We start from the raw sequence: 19302 nt of genomic DNA on the forward strand, positions 1-19302 counted from the left end.
CCAGTTGATTCGAATAGATAGCCTTCGATATAAATTGGAGCATGCCGACGAAGAAAATAAAGAGAATTATTTCATTGCCGACCTTGTTAAAAACGGGGCCAAAAACATCCTTAGTCGTTTTCAGAGGCAAAGCAGTGTCTGTTAAGGTTGCCTCTGCGCCGCGATTGCAATCGTCGGGCCAGCATAAAACCTTTCTCTGTTGGAAACCACTAGATATACTAATACGACCCTTGTTTTCTGTCAAATTCTTGTTTTCCATGTTATTACAAATTTCGGTAATGTTTACCCATTTTGATTACATTGACAACTCAAGCTCACGGAATTTTACAGTAAATATAAATTTCTTTTCCAAGATTTACAGCCTGTAAAGCCACCGCTTTGTTGTTAGAGGTAAAAGAATGGAGGAAAATAATATACACATTTATAAAAATATAAAATTGTACGCTATATCGCACCGGACTCTATTTCGAAGCTTTTAATCGAAATTTTTCCGCGGCAAAAAATAAGTAACCACTAGCATATCCATCATGGCGACTAAAAATAATATTAGATAACTCGTTCGTTCTAATGAGCTCAATAAGGAATGCGTTGATCTAACCACTAAACATGTGCGCCCGAAAAAATTATTTCTATACACTCAACATTAGGGTATAATTTATGAACTACATTAAGACGTTTCTTTACGGACAAGTCCGTCAGCAAATGTATTCTAACTAATCTTTCTTTATTCATGCAAAAGAGAATCCGAGGAATGACGATTTTATTGAAAATGAAAAGGGGGGCGAATTCCATACTGCAAAATTCTCACGCGAAACAAAACGCCTGGCCGTCGGATAATGGAAAAATTAAATTAAATCCTGGGTCTCTACAACTACATTAATGTTTATATATTACACAAGCTTGTCGTTTTGTTTCTTCTCTTAGAAATGATTTCACTTACAAAACTAGCAAAGTATACTCTACACACGTCTTAGCTGTCCTAGGGTTCCTTAAATTATAAATTTAATTTTTGGCTATGACTTCTCTTTGCACAACGATGCAGCCGGCGGCAGGGATGTGGTTGGTGACGTCTTCACGCCTGCTGATAGCTCGTACGCGACACCACCCCATTCCAGCTTATAAACACGTGTACGCCACCGTATTGCAGGATTCCATAATGCATGTAAAAATAGATATGGTCCACTAATTTCACGAAACAGCCAACCGACAACAAATTCGAATTTATTAAATGGCAAAGAGCCGTTCTGGAAAGAAGGGAAAATCAAAACATATAAAATCGATGATAGAAAAAGGACAAATACCAAAAAACAAGAGATAATCCGGACTTACTTGAACTATTGACAAAAGTATCCAGTCTGATAGGAACCACATAAGAATATGTATTAAATAGAACACAAGAGAATCCCATCCAAATAAAAACGAAACGGACCACGATGCGAATGCCCCAACGATCATACATTCTGCTAACGGTTCTAGCAGAATCGTTGTCGGCACCATGGCTACACGTAGTTTAGCCCATCGTGTCAAGCGGCCTTGAAACGAGCCAATATCGCAAAAGCCTGAATTTTGTAATGCCGGCTGGCTACTTATCCGCATTTTCCATCCACGATCGGTAAGTGCTTTGGCGATAAAGAAGTCTTCAGCTAAATAGCAGCCGAACGCGCTTATTCCGCCCAGTTCGTCTAGCACGCTTTTTCGTAGTAGACAAGACATGCCGGTATGGCAGTTGATTCCAAGGAAATCTGCGCTTAAATAAATACGAGACTGGACTGTTCCGAAAAATATCTGTAATGAGATATTCACGAATGTTAGTGGTTGATTTCGAGGATCAGGCTAGTAGCCGTACGAGCCACGCTCATCCACACCAACCTTTTCAAAAGTGGCGGCAAAACCGTCTCTATCACATGTGAATGGCATCTGATGAACAAGGGCGACTTTATCGCTCATATGGTTCACCATATCCAACAAGGTATCGTCTTTCATTCGAATGCCACTGTCCGATATCATTATAAAGCCATACTTAGCAGCTTGATAACCTGGATACATGTTATTAATTTTGGGATTGACGCCTACATTTGAGCCACCCAGGAATAAGCGGGCGTCGATATATGGATATTTGTTCAATAAATTCTGCACAACGTCGACAGCGGGGTCGCCGGGATCTTCCACACAAAACAACAACTCATACTGCACGGTCACATGAAAAAGAAATGGTAAAATTAAGAAATTCCAAACCTACATTGAACTACTTACCTCAGGATAGTTCATAGTGAAAAACGTTTCTAAGTTAGGAGCAAGATTCGGATCTGTACCCATCAACGGCTTCATTATCGAAACGCCAGGGAGAGGCGTTTCACGTGGTGCATTGCAAACTTTCTTATGCAATTTATACTTCCTGAAACGAGAAAGTAGGAAAAATATATTTTAGTATGATTATTAAATGCCCTGGACTGGGATAATTCCTAACTTTACAGTCTTACAATAAGCTCCTTCCTCGAAGTGGTGAAGGAGCTCAATAAGGGAAATCTTCTCCTCCTCTCCCAGATGTGACTACCTTACCAGGGGTTGAGTAGTCACATAGGTTAAGAGATGACTGCCAGTAGCGGACTTTGGACACTAGGCGGTGCCTCGACAAAAAGGTGTTTTGCCAAGATCCACCTGCATTCCACTGTATAACTAAAGCCATGGCAGCCAACTATGAAGATGGAACTAAACTCGAAAAACAAAACAAACCACACTTCCATCGTGACCATTTAAATCTGAGCGAACGGGAAAATTTGAATTCATCAATGGAGGATCTGGATTTAGACTGATATTCTTCACATATTCTATTGGGACCCAGCGGAAGGAAGTAGCTGGTGTCAATATTGCAGCTTACTCAGACCAAAGTCTTATCAATAAACAAGTATCTATGCTCGAATAAAAAATTATCTCCGGGGAAACTACAAATTTCGTGCTATAAGGTCCTAACGCTAAGGGGGATGGGATATCTGAGGCACCTGCAGTTATTGGTAAAGCAAGATTCTCATTTAGACCAAGAATATCGAAGCCTACCGATGGGTCTTGAACAGCGACATTAATCAAGTTACGATAATGAGCAGTACGAACAACTTAGAAGGAACTCCTCTAAGCTATGAGAATTACACACAAGGCGTCAGACTTTCCCCTTAATTCAATAAGTACATAATGTTAAAATATTACCGATGGCAGCACCAACAGGAGGGTTCGTACAAAGTTGCTTGTTTTTCAACGATGCAACGATTATCGAGCAGCCATCGTTTAACAAATGCCTTCTCTGGCTTTCAAAATAGGAAGAAACCGGTACTGAGGTTTTGAAGCAATTTGAGCAAGTGGTTCATCAACTTGTGCTCAAGGTATGGGACAGCGAATCAATGCCTGACGATTGGCAACGAGGTATTATCTTTCTGATACATAAAAAGAGAGATATCACACAGTGCAGCAATTATAGAGGTATCACGTTGCTGAGTACCATCTATAAGATATTTTCCGCTATCTTGTTGGGCCGGATAGCCCCATACGCCCAGAACATCATTGGCCCATACCAAAGAGGCTTCACTCCAGGCAAATCAGCAAAAGATCAGATTTTCTCTGTGCGACAAGCGATGGATAAACTGTTGGAATATGGACAACAGTTGCACCATCTATTCATCGACTTTAAAGCCGCCTATGATAGCATAGCCAGGGTAAAACTGTACACGGCCATGAGAGAATTCGATATCCGGACGAAATTGATAAGACTGACTAGGCTGACCCTGACCAATGTGCGAGGCCAGATAAAAACAGCAGGATCACTCTCAAGACCATTCGATATCAACAACGGTCTATGACAAGGGGATGCCCTATCATGCGTCCTCTTTAACCTGGCCCTCGAAAAAGTGATCCGTGATGCTGAGGTAAATGCAAGAGGTACGATCCTCTTTAAGTCCACCCAACTACTGGCCTACGCTGACGATATCGACATCATGGGAAGAACCACCCGAGACGTACAAACTGCCTTCATCCAGATCGAGCAGGCAGCGATTGAGGCGAGATCTTGGGCTGCACATCAATGAAGGCAAGACAAAGTATATGGTGGCAACGTCAGCACCGAAAACCAACCAACCAACATCAAACCGCACTAGTCAAACAGGAAGAATAAGGATAGGAGAATACCACTTTGAGAAAGTTGATAATTTCTCCTATCTAGGTTCGAAAATCACAACCGATAACAGCTACGATGATGAAATCCGCGCACGGTTGTTGTCAGCCAACAGAGCCTATTTCAGCTTACAAAAACTGTTCCGCTCGAAACGTCTCACCATAGGGTCAAAGCTCTTACTTTACAAGACAATGATCTTGCCAGTCCTCATGTATTCCTTGGAGACTTGGGTTCTTAGCAAGAAAAATTGCGAACTCTTGGCCGCGTTCGAGAGAAGAATCCTCCGAAGAATTTTTGGCTCCCTACATGAGGATGGACGATTCCGTAGCCTACACAATGACGAAATCTATGAGCGATACCATGACCGTCAGGTTGTGGATAAAATCCGGCTCAATAGGTTACGTTGGGTGGGTCACTTAATCCGTATGGATGAGGATGATCCTGGCCGGAAAGTCTATAAGGGCAATATCTATGGTAGAAAAAGAAGACGAGGCAGACAGTTTCCACCACGAGAAGGCACCTCTGACTGAAGAAGTTCAAACAGTCATCAAACCAATCTACGAAGATTTGTCACGAGATGATCTCTTGAACAGATGTTTAGGAGCAGAGATCCAGAATAACAATGAGTCGTTAAATGTATTGATTTGGACTTTCGCTCCTAAACACCCTCATTCTGGGGCCAAGGATGTAGAAATAGTCACTTTTCTGGCTGTAATTATTTTCAATGAAGGATTCAATGGCATTCTCAAAATCCTAGTGACAATGGGATGTCAAGTTGGTCACATATGTCAGGTTTATGCCGACCGCCTAAATGAAGCGCGAATTTGGCGGTCCGAACGGCGATTGACTGACCTCGCTAAAAGAGCCAGAATTGAAACCAGAGAACAACAATCGGCCTTACAAGACTTTTCTGAAGAAACGGAGGGCGCTCTCTACGGACCAAGTGTAACAGATTAATCGTGAGTTAAAATTTTACTGTTGGTAATGACATTTAAATTTTCAAATGCGTTTTTCTCGAAACTGCATCTTGAAAATCGGCTGCCACCATAGCTCAAAATCTATCCAACCAAATTCTTTGAAATTTTCACTTCTTTAATACACATTTCTACGGTCCGCAAACTAGGATAATTGCAATCGGACGGGTAGTTTTTTTTTTATTCATAAAAAAAGCCGTAAAAAACACCAATCCAAAAAATTAAGTTTAATTCCACCAAAAATTTACCTTTTAATATTTTCTAATTATCCTAGTTTGCGGACCGTAGAATGTTGTCCACATTAAAATGCCGTTTAGTTTTTTTTTTCTTCAGATGAACACAGCGCCCTCCAGCGTGGCAGCAGAAAAACACCTTTTTTTGGAGATGGGTGCATAAATTGACACGTGTTCCGAAAACTAGCTACGATATCAAGCTGAAAAATTTATCACATATACCAGAGATATCAATAAACATATGGTGAAAAAATCACGATTCTATCTTTATCGTTCTCCAAAATAATTTTTCAAAAAAAGGCAAAAAAAACGGCCTTCACACGGGATGACCCCCTTAAGGCAAACCTAGACCGGATACCGGTTGTTGCACCGTTGATGATGATGATACAGAGCAGATTCACAAACTAAAGTGCAACATAGAAATCTTTATGAAAAAATATAATAATAAAAATAAATAAAAATAATTTCACCGGGCAGCGGCATCAACTGAGCAATTCGAGATATTCCAAATAAGAGAAAAAATAGATTGATATAAAATTGGGAAGATACAGATCAAAGTAAGTAGCTAATAGCAGGTATATCGTAGACGATGGTGATCGCGGGAGTTACATATCCCCGTTGCCCTTCTTGCTAGGGAGCGTCAGGCCATATACAAGCGCAAGGGAGGTGGTTGCTCGCGAAGAACGGCAACACACTCTAGACGAGTGGCAGCTCTCTTGGCAAAATGAAACTAGAGGCAGATGGACTGCGCGGCTCATCGGCAACCTAGGTGCGTGGCTGAATCGGAAGCATGGTGAGACTGACTATTTCCTTACCCAATTTTTAAGTGGGCATGGGAGTTTTCAGTCTTACCTGCACAAGATTGGAAAGGCGCGTTCTCCGGATTGTGTGTTTTGCAATGGAGTTGTGGACGATGCCCACCACACTTTTTTTTCTTGTGGAAGGTGGGATGGGGTTCGTCAGCAGCTCTATTTAAACACGGGGGATCTCTCTCCAGACAACATTGTGGAAGAGATGCTGAGGACTGCTGGCAGCTGGAACCGTGTTGCCCATTACGTTCGGACCCTTCTTGTTGCTAAGAAGATAGAACTCGACCGGTGGAGGAGCCGGATGGCAGGAGGTTCCTTGAACTGACAGTTCCCTTCCTCCTCTCCCCTCCCGTTGGTGAAAGGAATTCCCTGATTTGAAGCCTCCGCAAGGCGGGAGAGTTCGGGGGCTGGCTCGAAGTAATGTGACAAACGGTTCCAGGCTAGCTCTCTGACGATGGGGAGGTGTTTAGTTGGTAGTCCGACGAAGTACCGAATCGGGAGTCCAACACTGCGTAAATGCATTCACCTACCCTACCAAAAAAAATAAAAATAGCAGCCTACAAAATGTTCTAACTAAACATGTCTAACAATTTCCGAAGTTTTCGTGGTCTCTACATCCAAAGTGCGAAAACAATCCCATCAATTTTCGGAATAATATCTGATCATACTACCTTAATCTAATCTCATGCGCATGAATTTTATTGCTCATACTATGTTCGAAATCGAAATGCATCTAGCAATAAGATTTACCCAAGGAATCATGCTTTCAGATAAAAGTTGCGTTGCTAACCGGCCAGATTTTAGTGGAAATGAATGAAAATCCTCGCCATGTAAGCTGCACTGCAGTAGCATTACTATGTTTACGACATAACGCCATGCGGAAAACACGCCTTGATGGAACGATATTTCCAGTCCTCGCCATCTGACGAACAGACTGTTATGTAAGTATAAATTGTTATCAGTCCACCGCGCACTTACGTCACTGCGAATATGAAGTGGAAATCGAGTCATCGCGTATAGTAATTGTTGTATTTACCCAAAAGTTTCAGAACACTTACTCAATACTGGATTAATTGCTTAACAAGCTTGAAAACAGTGTGAGTCAACCAGAGAACATTTCGCCGCCAGACAAGTGAATCATAAATTGAACCGAATGACTAAGAATATCTCAACGTGTGAACCTGCTGGAAAGTACCTGTACCACAGTATATGGGCCGGACTTGGGGAAATTATTGGGGAAGCCTATCGGTACGCATCATAGGCCCTCAAAATCTGGCAGTATCTAAATGTGGCTTAGTGCCTATGATGTGTCTGGAGAAGTTCCCTCAATACTTCCGCAAGTCCGGTCCACTGATTGTGGGTAATACCTCTTAGATGTACTATGACCTGAAGTCAAGCTATTGTCTGTGATAAGAGACTTTGGAGGGCTGATTTAAATTTTATTGAATTTAATTTGGATTCGAGAAAAAATGTCGAAACGTGTTGATAACATTTTATGGGAAACGTGCCGCGATCGGTGGCAACATGGAAGCGGAACCTTATTCAGAATGCAAGTAAAAAAAAAACTTATTTTGAATTGAAAGATCATCTGAATTGAAATGCCAAGGTCAAATACATTCCCAGCTCAACATATTCAAAAATTCATTGAAAAAGAATACAAATTTACGAGAAAACGATTCTTGTGTATACTTTCCATATGCAAATTTGAGGTGCAAGTTACATTTGAAGAAATCGGTAGATCTGTTCGATTCTCTGCCTCACCAATCTTCTAACAATAAATGCCCAAGTTATCCACTATACACTAGCGAACAGGGTAATGAATTCAGAAGTACTTCAACAAGTAAGCTGAAACTGGAAGCTGGACGCTTCAGGTACGAAAGGTTTTGTGTATTTCTTAGTACGTAGCATATATTATGTGAGAGTATCCACTTGGTGATATTGACATTCATAGTCTAAAGAAGCGACAACTTTGATGTATTATAACTTTGTTAGGAATAGTGCGAATCCCACCAAACTTGGTAACATCATGCTCTACATTATAGCCTAAATCGCTGCAATTTTGTGGTGCTAGGATGAACTTAAGGGGGTTTTGAAGCGAATTACTAAAAATTATAGTAATATAATATTATTAACTTTATTTGAATAGATATCGGTATGAAAGGTATTTCGGAACCCAGGCACCATATAGTGGCAGCCTTCTAATTTTTCCGTTTGGTAGTTTCTGAAAATGGCCCCTTTAAAGAAATGATCACACCCACCTTTCCAACAAATGTCAAAACTAAGACCTGCTTTGAAAAGTACTAACCGAGGCCTTTAATTTGATACCCCACACGACTATATTTGATGAAAAGAAATTTTACACCCTCCTTTTATATGTATGGGGATCCCCCCCCCCCCCCTCCCACCTTTGTACCAAATTGGGTCTCAATCGCTATAACCGCCTCCGAGAAAAATTAAGGCGGGCATTTCTTCAACAGGAAGTACCATAATAACAGAACACCGACTCTTTGTATTAGAGAAGACGGAAAAATTGCTGTATACCTGAATTACTCGATACCATTTACGCTTGGATCGCAGTATGGCAGCTGCTCTACCATTCACAGCTGTCCGAATTCATCAAGACAAACACAACGTGCACCAAGCCGTTAAGAACATGGTGAGAACGATCAGCGTGCTTTACAATAGGTCACAGGAAGAATAAGAAAGTACCAAAAGTAGGAAAGTTGACTAGTGAACCGAAACTGAAAGAAAATAAGAACGATGGTTGGCCTAAGGTCGTGAATAATAAAAGAAATAAGAAACCAAAGATGCGAATTCGCCCGGAGGCAATTGTAAGCTCCAGCAGACGACATCTAACGTATGCAGAGATACTGAAGAAGGTGAAATCTGACCCCGAAATGTCAGCAAAATCCGGAGGACCCAGAAAGGGGATGTCATGTTTGAACTGAAAAAATCCAGCGTGAGGAAAACTGACGGCTTTCGTAACCAAGTTTTAAACTCACTTGGGAGAATGTCGCGGCTCTTTCTCAAAAACATAAGATCTATATCTAGTGCAAGGACCTCGATAAGGTAACATCCAGAGAAGATTCGTTTTGAGAATGAAGGGGGTCCTAAGTCCGCATCAACTTGATGCAGGACCGGACCAATTGGGGAGCAACTTACTCCCTCTTTTCTGGTCCACGGACCCCTTGCTTAGGGCTTGCACCCAAACTTTTTAAAAAAAGTCAAGCGACGACGGCTTTACGGTTCCTTACCAGGGCAGAGGCAAATCGTCAGACGCTGCCTCACCTCTGCCCTGGGAGCAGCGTGACCGTAGCGGCTCGCAGATGTTGAATGCTCCTTTATATAATTCGTAGAACACGACATGCCTACGAATTATATTGAGCGCAAATCCGCCTTATTGACCAGAGCTGAAATATTCGTTTTGAGGCAGGTTAATACAAATAGACATTAATCATTGCAGGGTCGCATAAGATTTGCTAGCGCATACCGCTTACGAATCCGCGATGGAAGTTGCTATCATTAGTGAACCGTACAGAAATCTCTACGGTGGTGTATGGGTCACAGATTCGACTGGTGGAGCGGCGATATGGCCGTGCGGTCGTCAAGCCATACACTATAGCATGCGTCAGGCGGCTAGTGGCTTTGTGTGGGCGAAAATAAGCGGTATATTCGTATACAGTTACTACGCTCCACCGAGCCTCACACTTCCTGAGTTTGAAGAACTGTTAGATGATCTTGTTCAGGACGCAAGGGGACGAGGTCCAAAGGTGATAGCCGGTGACTTTAATGCGTGGGCTATCGAGTGGGGCAGAAAGGGACTAACGCAAGGGGGCGGTGCTTATTAGAAGCATTTGCCCAGTTAGATGTAGTTCTGGCCAACGAAGGCGATGTAAACACTTATCGGAAAGGGGGAACTGGTTCAACTGTTGATCTGACTTTTGTCAGCCCTGCACTGGCAAGTGGGCATGTCCTGGCAAGTTAGCGAGGACTTCACGTACAGCGACCACCAGGCAATCACCTTTGAACTAAGGACGAAGCCACAAAGTAGGATACCCGCACCCCGGAAGCCGAAATCCAAAAGAACACCGGGATGGAAGTGTGAATAGACCTGCCTAGCAAAGCAGGCACCTCCCCGGATAGAGCTTTCCATGTTAAACAAAGCATCTCTAAGGCATGTGACCCGTCGATGCCTAGAAGATGCTCATTCTCCACTAGAAGACCCAATTATTGGTGGAATAGTGAACTTGCCGGTCTTCGATCGATTTGCCGAACGGCTTAGAAAGCAATAGGTAGGACCGATCAAGGGCAAAAGGAGCATGCCTATAGGGAAGCTCGCAAGAACCTCAAGCTGGCCATCCACCGGAGTAAGAGGGAATGCTTCAAGGAGCTCTGTTTGGAAGTGGACATAAATCGGCCGGGTGGCCCCCTATAAAATCTTGACAGGGCGATTCAGAGGTCGATCATCTCCGCAGGTCACATGCCCTATGCTCTTGTTGAAAATAATCCGGGGGTTATTTCCCCAACAAGAGCGGGGTACTGTCACTTTCCAGCGTGCCCTGGATGTGACGCCGATTCCACCAGTCACCAGGGATGAGCTGCTGGGGATTTGCAGTCGAATAGGCGACAGTAAAGCCCCGGGTCTGGACCGGGGCATACCGAATAAAGCCCTCAAACTTGCCATCAAATGTAGACCGGATATGTTCGCGGAGCTGTTCGAAACGTGCATGTCCGAAGGTATCTTTCCAGCACCGTGGAAGCGGCAGAAGCTGGTGCTGCTGCCTAAGGCTGGCAAACCCCCAGGGGAACCGTCCTCCTACAGACGCATGTCTTCGAGACACAATGGGGAAAATGTTGGAGCGGATTATTTATAATAGATTCAGTCGTCGAGAGCCAAGGGGGCCTTTCAAATAGGCAGTATGAGTTCCGTAAAGACAAATCAACCATTGATGCCATCAAAATGGTTACTGGCTTGGCCGAAATTGCAATTCCCGGAACATGTTGTACCAGTAAATATTGTGTGGTCGTCACCCTGGATGTGAGGAATGCATTTAACTCGGCCAATTGGAACCTTACACGAAAATCTTTGGCGACGATTGGTGTTCCCACCTACCTCGCCGCTATTATAGGTAGCTATTTGCATGAGCGAACACTGTGGTATAATACCGATGATGGACCCAAGGAGTACGTTGTCTCCGCGTGTGCCCCACAGGGCTGTGTACTGGCCCCACTACGGTGGAACATCATGTACAATGATGTGCTTAACCTTCCGGTTCCAGAGGACACGGTGGTGGGTTACGCCGATGACAGCAATTCTGGCGTGCCCAGGCCAGAATCTTTTGAAGATTTCCACACTTTTCTCGAAGTTAGGCAAACTACTGGGATTCAAACCATAGCGAACTACGGCTTACCGCCCGCAATCCAATGGGACGCTGCCATTATGGCTCGCGATGATCCGTCCTAGACTCAGGTCTACCCAAAAAAAATATTCTACTCTACATCTGGATACAATCGATGGCAAAAAGAAACAATTCCTCGAATTCGACACACGGGATGACTGAGTTTCTTATAAAAGAGAAAGGTACAATCTTTCATACCTAAAACATCTACATGCCGACTTGTTATGTATTAACATCATCATCATCATCAATGGCGCAAAAACTGGTATCCGGTCTAGGCCTGTCTTAATAAGGAACTGCAGACACCCCGGTTTTGCGGCGAGGTCCCCAATTATGGTGTGTATCAACGCCACATTTTTATTAAAACAAAAAATTCTTAGAGATCAAGGTGCAATCCTCATCGAACCCTTGACAAATTGAAATGTAACTCTTAACTCAATTTAACTCGAACCTTCAGGATACCCGCTTTAGGTTTATGTGGGTACTGTTTTTATTGTTCCACCAGGCTTATGATGACTCCCAATGAGAACGGAACGACGGGGTGTTCCTAAGATGCCAGTGTTTTACAGAATTCTAATAGGATTTATCAAAACTTAGTATTTGCATGAACAAAGCATCTGTTCATGCAAGAATTATACATTTTTTTAAGCCAACTACCGCAACTACACAAAAAATATTTGTTCTCTTGTCGCCTTGATTTGAATGACATTTACCCCTTGAAAGGTGTTAATTCGGCAGCCGCCTTAACAATTTGTTTATGGTAATATTGCCGGCGGATTGTTAGCGGAAGAATGGACATTGTTGTTACTGATCACCCGTGATCCATGGAATCTATTTACGATGGCGGCTCTAATAAGAACCATTCAAGGGAGTAAACAAAAACAGAAAAACAACAGTTGAATGACAGGCGTTACCTGTGGAATAACGACGCAAAGTAATCGGTGCTCGATGAGGTGGGGTTTAAATTATTATGATGCATACTGTCTTAGTTCTATTACTCACCCGTAGCTGATAGCCAGCAAATGAATGAGCCATTTACCGCACCAGAATACGAAGAAAAATATCGCAAAGCCGTAGAGGGTGTAGATCATTGGTGACATTCCCCTATCGACTTAGCAACGTTACAATGTTTGCCTGCTATACCAGCTGGGCTCCTTGCAAGCTGGACTCCTGGAAGTTTGATGCAATATTTCGTTGTTTACTTCCACTGCCACTCATCAATCATGTAGTTCCGAAGTTTTCTCGTGAGTATCCTTAACCTGCTTCTGGTCGAAGCGCTTGCAGTAGCGGAGGCCTGGCAGACTCATAAATGCGAAGCCGAAATGATCGGATAATGAATTTTTGTGTACGTCGAGCCTGCACTTTGGACAGGCCGAAATAATATACGGACGAGGCGCGAGCTTCAAAGACCGCACGACCGTATGCAGGCACGATTGCTTTCACTTGGGGGCAATTTGAAGGACGTCCAATTCAAGTGCATCGCGGAAACTAGCGGATCCCACTATCCACTTTCGGCTGTTGCCGGTGGACGGACTAATTGGAAAACAGGTTACCAGGCGCTTCAATTGAGAATCCCTGCAGCGGTGAAGTTTCTCGCCGCAAACAATCTCTCGAACTTTCCTCTAAAGGATCACGACTCAAACCGAGAGGCACATGGATTATTTTATAGAACAGTGGGACGGGCACAAAATTATAAAAGACACCACAATGCCAATTAGGCGAGTAATATAACACGGCTTGAAACAGACTAACCGCCCGACGAGATACAAACAAAACTTGGGGCACAGCAGTTCACGCGGAATTGGCCGAAGAGACTTGCATTCTAACGTCACTTGTCACACGCTAGGATATCTTCTTGTCATAATTCAACTTCTTTCATTTATATTCTGACGAAAACTCGTGGATCTCCCGTGATTATGACGCTTAGACAAAAACTTATCTACTTCTTCCGTTTTCCACACATTTCGACGGAGCCCGAAGCTCATCTAACCACTACTGTCAAATCGCGCCCAAACTGAACATACCTGTCATGCAGTGTACACAGACTAGACAAAGTAATATCATCCGAACATTATGTCCGCCATATTTGAATTTGGCGTGACGTCAACTGGGTCGTGATTATTGAGTAATCCGTTTCGTTTTGAAAATCGTTGCGAATATTTTATTGCGAAGTGCTAAAATTTTGTTCTTTTAATTTTTTTATCAATTGTGTTTTTTGTGAAAAATTGAAAATGGTGTGTCCCGCTATAAATGGTTGTGATAGTTATCAAGGCAAAAGAGGAAGCACCTTAAGATTCTTTCGTTTTCCGAAGAATGAGACAATTTGACAATGGAGAAAACGTTGTGAAAAGTGTAGGAAGATCGACTTCAAAAACACTCGAGTTTAATAAACACGTTTTGTGCAAGACGATAGATCCAAAAGAGTAAAGCGCAGGAGATAGAAAAAGGTGCTACAGCATATTAGATTTTGAGATGTAAGATATTATTCAATTTGAAGGTGAAACTTAAAAAATAGAAAATAGGTAGACGTTTTCACCCAAGGTAGAGGCATAATTCTTCAGACGCTATCTCGCTTCACGCAGTACGACCGGAAAGTAGTAGCTAGATATTGTTTCCTGCTTATATTTATTCTTCGTGCCCTTCTTAGATGAAACCGTCTAACCTTTTCCTTTTTTCCGTTGGGTGCTTGCCCATGAACGAGGGGTCCGGTTAATACCATCATTAACTTGATGGTGGACTCCTCAAATAAATGAATAAGTAAATCCAAATTTAATTTCCGATAATTGTATTAAAGGCAACAATAGACTGCAAGTTGTCAAAGCGAAATAGAAAGTGTTTCGTCTGTTCAATCGAGTCGAAAAGACGCCAAATACAGGGTGCGGCAGTAAAGTTTTGTCCCGACACGGTCCAGTCGCCATCATGCGTTGGAATAGTGAGGAGCGTGCCTTTGCCGTTCAGGTTTACTTTTCAAGCGGATGTTCGGTTATTGCAACACAGCGTGCATTTAGAAGTCGCTTAAATTTAGCCCCGTTGGCTCCCGTCCCAGACCGCAAATCAATTGTTACATGGGTTACTACATTCAGACAAACTTCAGGTGCGACAAAAGGAAGAACTGGAGTCCCTCGGCCCGTTAGATCACCTGAGAACATTGAAGCAGTGAGAGCGTCAATGTTGCGATCGCCACGGCGTTCTGCGCGCAAACACGCATCTGCCCTTGGACTATCCGATCGTTCTGTGAGAAGAATTCTTCGTGATGATCTTCATTTTCATCCCTATAAGATGGCGATAGTGCAGGAACTTTCAAAACGTGACTTCAATTCTCGGATGAACGCGTGTGAGCTTCTTCTTGATGTCGTTCCCGAGGGTGCTATTGTTTTTTTAGCGATGAAGCCCATTTTCATTTGTGTGGGTCGGTTAACAAACAAAACATGCACTACTGGGCTGACACCAACCCTCTAGAATTGCATCAAAAGCCTTTGCATTCATCCAAAGTCACAGTGTGGTGTGAAATTTCCTCAGCTGGAATTATTGGTCCCTGGTTTTTGAGGAAAATGAGGTTACAGTGGCAGTGAATTCGGACCGGTATGTAAACATGCTACAGAGTTTTTTTTTCCACGGCTAGAAAATTTGGATTTGGGGGACACTTGGTTCCAACAAGACGGTGCAACAGCACACACTTCAAGAGCATCGATGGCTGTTTTGAGGGAACACTTTCCAGAGCGCCTTATCTCAATTAGAGGCGATTTGGAATGGCCGGCACGCTCTCCCGATCTGTCCCCTTGTGATTTTTTTCTATGGGGTTTTTTGAAATCCCGTGTTTATGTGAACCGTCCAAGAACCCTACAAGATTTGAAGACCAACATCCAAGAAGAAATTGCCAATATAACACCTGCTATGCTAACAAGAGTCATGACAAACGCCAGAAATCGGTTTACGCAATGTATGGAGAATGGGGGGACGTCACCTAACAGATTTGATCTTCAAAACAATGTAAATAAAAACTTTAGACATGTACCTACATTATAAAAAATAAATAAATATTTTCCGATGCATACAATAGTTTTTATTGAGTTTTGAAAAAAGGAAGTTATGCTGCCGCACCCTGTATTAAGATGGAAGTACATTTGTTTGCTAATCTAAATAAAATGTTAAAAACAGGGTTGATAATGATTGTAGCTGAGAATTGGAAATATTGGAGCTACAACGGGAAAACAGGCACCCCAAAAATACTTCGACGTCTACAAATGACAGAACGCACTATTTTTTGACTCAAGGGTGTTTTTACGAAAGGGTAAATTCGGGAATTGGAAAATCCGATTAAAAAAGTGCGTTGGAGTAGTGAGAATATTTCCTCTGTCATATCTCTTTACTATACTGGACCAGGAGCATACAGGCCTCTATACAAAAGAAAAATAGCACTGCCAGCAGGGCTGACACTAAAAAAATGGGTTGTAAAGATAAAACTAAATCCTGAAATCGTGGATCTTGGCTACAGTTGCTATCAAAATCAAAGTACGAGATTAAGGAACGACTGTGTGTTTCATTTTTTGACGAGATGAAGATCAGACGTACTTTTGAGTATGATAAGACTAATGACTGGAACCTAAATTGTTTACTTCCACAAGTCATTAAAATAAGAAAAAATCTGTTTATTAATTTGATGTGTTTATGTTACGTTTATACTCTTTATTGATTTTATTATCAATGAATTTGGCAGTTTTTTCTTTTAATTTCTGAAAGTAAGGTGTTTTATTGCCCGTAATTAAATGCAACATTCGATTAACTAATAATAAATTTCCATTTTTGGTCGTAATATTAAAAAATCGGTGATCATCTTGCAAATTGAAATTTCGAAATGGAATATCTCTGAGAATATTCGACCAATTTTCATAGCTACAGACTTTATTCATACATAGAGATGTTACCTACAAATCTTAATTCATAACTTTACAATAATCGTTGGCACAACAATCCATATTGGATCAGGGCCTTGAAGCGTGTTAGAGCATTTCATTCCAGACCGTAACGGTACACTACAGTATACTATAGGAGGCAATGTGGTCAGCATTGCGTTCGCCGGAGATTATTACCCTGATTTGACTCAGGTACTCATTCACAGCTGAGTCGACTGGCATCCGACGTCAAATCATGATACAAATCCCACTGTCACCAGTGATATTTGAACCGCGAGACTGTTTGTGCCAGCTGGATTTCCGCCCCTGCTAAGGTGGGTAGCGTATAGCTGCCCCACCTGGCGTTCCTAGTGAACATAACTAGTCCAGTCTTCCTAGCGTTCACCGTGAGTCCATTGCGGAGGCATCAGCTGTGGATTACATGCAGAGTTGCATTCAAGCGGTCACATATTGTGTCCGCAAACTTGCCGGTAATTATTACGGCTAGGTCGTCCGCAAATGCTTGCGCGAAGACTTTTTTGCCCTCCAGGAGCCACAGCAGGGTATCCATCACCAAGAGCCATAACAGTGGAGAGAGAACACCTCCCTGTGGGCAGCCCCTGAGACATCCTGCTTCAATAGACTTCTGGCCGACCGATATGTGGATTTTTCTCCACTCTAGCATGTGAAGGATCCAACTGATTAGCAGCGGTTCGATTCCATGTCTTGCCGCATCACAAATTGCCGCGAATGAGGCATAATTGAAGGCACCTTCAATGTCCATGAATGCGCCTAAGGCGTATTCTTTTTCGGACATCGCCTTTTCAATTTTTGTCGTAAGTTCATGGAGTGCTGTCTCCGTGGATTTGCCTTTCTGGTTGGCGTGTTGCCTATGGTGAAGTGGCCACTTAGGAATGTGTGTATCCCTTATGAACCGATCTACTAGTCTTTCTAGTCCTTTTAGCAGAAAGGACGTTAGGCTGATCGGTCGAAAGCTTTTTGCGTCTGTGTAGGCGGGTTTTCCTGGTTTGGGAATGAACCCGTTGTTAGACATGCACGATATATATTCCGAATGTGTAGACCCAGGGCATCCATTCCTTCTATTACTAGCGCAGGGATGATGCCATCCGGACCTGCAGACTTGTATGTATGGAACGAGTTAAATGCCCATTTCACTCGCTCCAGTGATACTACTTTGCATGCCAGATTCCAGTCTCTCGGTTGAGGGCTGTATGCACCTGTTGGCCCCGAGATTAGATTTTGGGTGCTGCCTGGGAAGTGTACTTCAAGCAAATGATTTGCCGTTTCTTCATCGCTTTCTGTGTACTTCCCATTCTGTAAACGTAAATAACCCAGTTTCTGGCTACGTTCTTTGACCAGAATCCGCTTCAGCTTTGAGGTTGCCTCAAGAGAGTTAGTCTCTTCGCAAAAGCGTCTCCAAGATGATCGTTTGGCCGATCTTATGCTCTTCTTTAGAGCCTTGTGTGCCTCTTGATAGCGATTCCAGCTAGTGCTTGATTCACCCTTCAGAGCACGATTGAGGAGCGTCCTTGTCGTTCTCCTCTGTTTTGCCAAATCCGAGTTCCACCATGGTGTTTTACCCTTCTTTGGCATCTTGAGTGGACAGCTTTCTTCGAAAGCTTCTCTCATGCTAGTTGTGATCATCTGGGTTGTCTTCTCAATTCCAGTAATGGATTTGATGCGCTTCCCAGGGATCGTGATTCGGGCGCTCAATTCTGTTTGATACATTACCCAATCTGTCTTCCTCGGATTCCGAAATGGAATGGGTGAAGGTAGATTCATGGCCATAACGAAATCAATGCGTCTGTGATCCGAGAGTGTGATATCGTTTGATACCCTCCACTATCCGATCAGAGACGCGATGTCAGGAGATGCCACCGTGATGTCGATGACCTCTCGCCTGACCACGTTGAAGAAAGTGGGTTCATTACCCACATTTAGGATCTGCAAATCGGTTCCTACTAGATACTCCAGTAGTCTCGATCCTCTTGCATTGATGTTCGAACTTCCCCGGCATATGTGGTGAGCGTTGACATCACATCCTCCTATTACCCCCATGCCTCTACTTTTGGCATATTGGATAGCTCTGATGAATGTTCCACTGGGAACATCTTCTGCGTCGTAGGGGAAATATGCAGAGGACCATAGTATCTCTTTATTTCCCTGTTGAGTTTTTACGGTTAGCTTAGCCGATGTGGTGTCGCCATCACATAGGTCGTTAACCAGGTTAGCCTGGAAGTCTTTGGAGACTACCATGCAGGTACGGGGTCGATCGCTTCCATTGGCATACAATAGGTCAGCATGTTGGAAGTTTAGGCAAGTGACTGCCCCACCAACAACCCACGCTTCTTGTATGAGGTATATAAATGTCTTGCAGCTATTGATCCGACGACTGATAAGTGCAGTCGCCGCTTTACAATGCTGCAAAGGGATATCAATAAATCTATGGTGAAAAATTTGTATTTGTATCTTCGTCCAGTTCTTCAAAAAAAAATTCTAAATAAAGCCGAAAAAACGGCCTTCACATGGGATGACCACCTTAAGTTAATGAGATTCAACAATAACTGTCGAAAACGAAAAGCGCCGCCACTTATTGTAAAAGTTCAATGTTCCGAACTTTTTGTGTGCTTCATTATTCATCGGGTTTGTATATTTCTTCATAGAAGTTCGTATTATATAACGAACTTCCTTTGACAACTCTCTCCCTCCGCACGCACGCAGTCATTCTGCTGTTGTATTCTGGGATATACCGTGGCGAAGATGCCGACCGATAACCTTCTCTAATACATTCGCAAGTCCGGTTCGTTGAGTGTGG

The 19302-nt window shown here is 42.9% G+C and overlaps 1 protein-coding gene across 2 annotated transcripts; it reads right to left on the reverse strand.

The window, feature by feature from the left end:
• Positions 1–230: 230 nt before the first annotated feature.
• On the reverse strand, positions 231–13603 carry LOC119660954 (ceramide glucosyltransferase). 2 transcript variants are annotated; one of them, XM_038069992.1, is made up of 5 exons: positions 12577–13603; positions 2254–2395; positions 1870–2187; positions 1330–1785; positions 231–1244 (listed from the first exon to the last, which is right to left on the reverse strand). In XM_038069992.1, the coding sequence occupies exons 1-5, from the start codon at positions 12672–12674 to the stop codon at positions 1014–1016; spliced, it is 1245 nt and encodes a 414-aa protein (XP_037925920.1). In that variant the 5' UTR covers positions 12675–13603; the 3' UTR covers positions 231–1013. The 2 variants fall into 2 exon arrangements, with proteins under 2 accessions (XP_037925920.1, XP_037925921.1); XM_038069993.1 differs by lacking the exon at positions 12577–13603 and adding an exon at positions 7234–7525.
• Positions 13604–19302: the final 5699 nt, after the last annotated feature.

Source organism: Hermetia illucens, chromosome 7, assembly GCF_905115235.1.
Source record: "Hermetia illucens chromosome 7, iHerIll2.2.curated.20191125, whole genome shotgun sequence".
In the NCBI taxonomy this organism is placed as follows: Eukaryota; Metazoa; Arthropoda; class Insecta; order Diptera; family Stratiomyidae; genus Hermetia; species Hermetia illucens.

Coding starts and splice junctions, on each gene's coding strand:
- LOC119660954 (XM_038069992.1), bottom strand. CDS start 12,674: ATGTCACCAATGATCTACACCCTCTACGGCTTTGCGATATTTTTCTTC. Junction 2,188..2,253: donor TCACTATGAACTATCCTGAG/GTAAGTAGTTCA, acceptor GTGACCGTGCAG/TATGAGTTGTTGTTTTGTGT. Junction 1,245..1,329: donor TACTTTTGTCAATAGTTCAA/GTAAGTCCGGAT, acceptor CCTTCTTTCCAG/AACGGCTCTTTGCCATTTAA.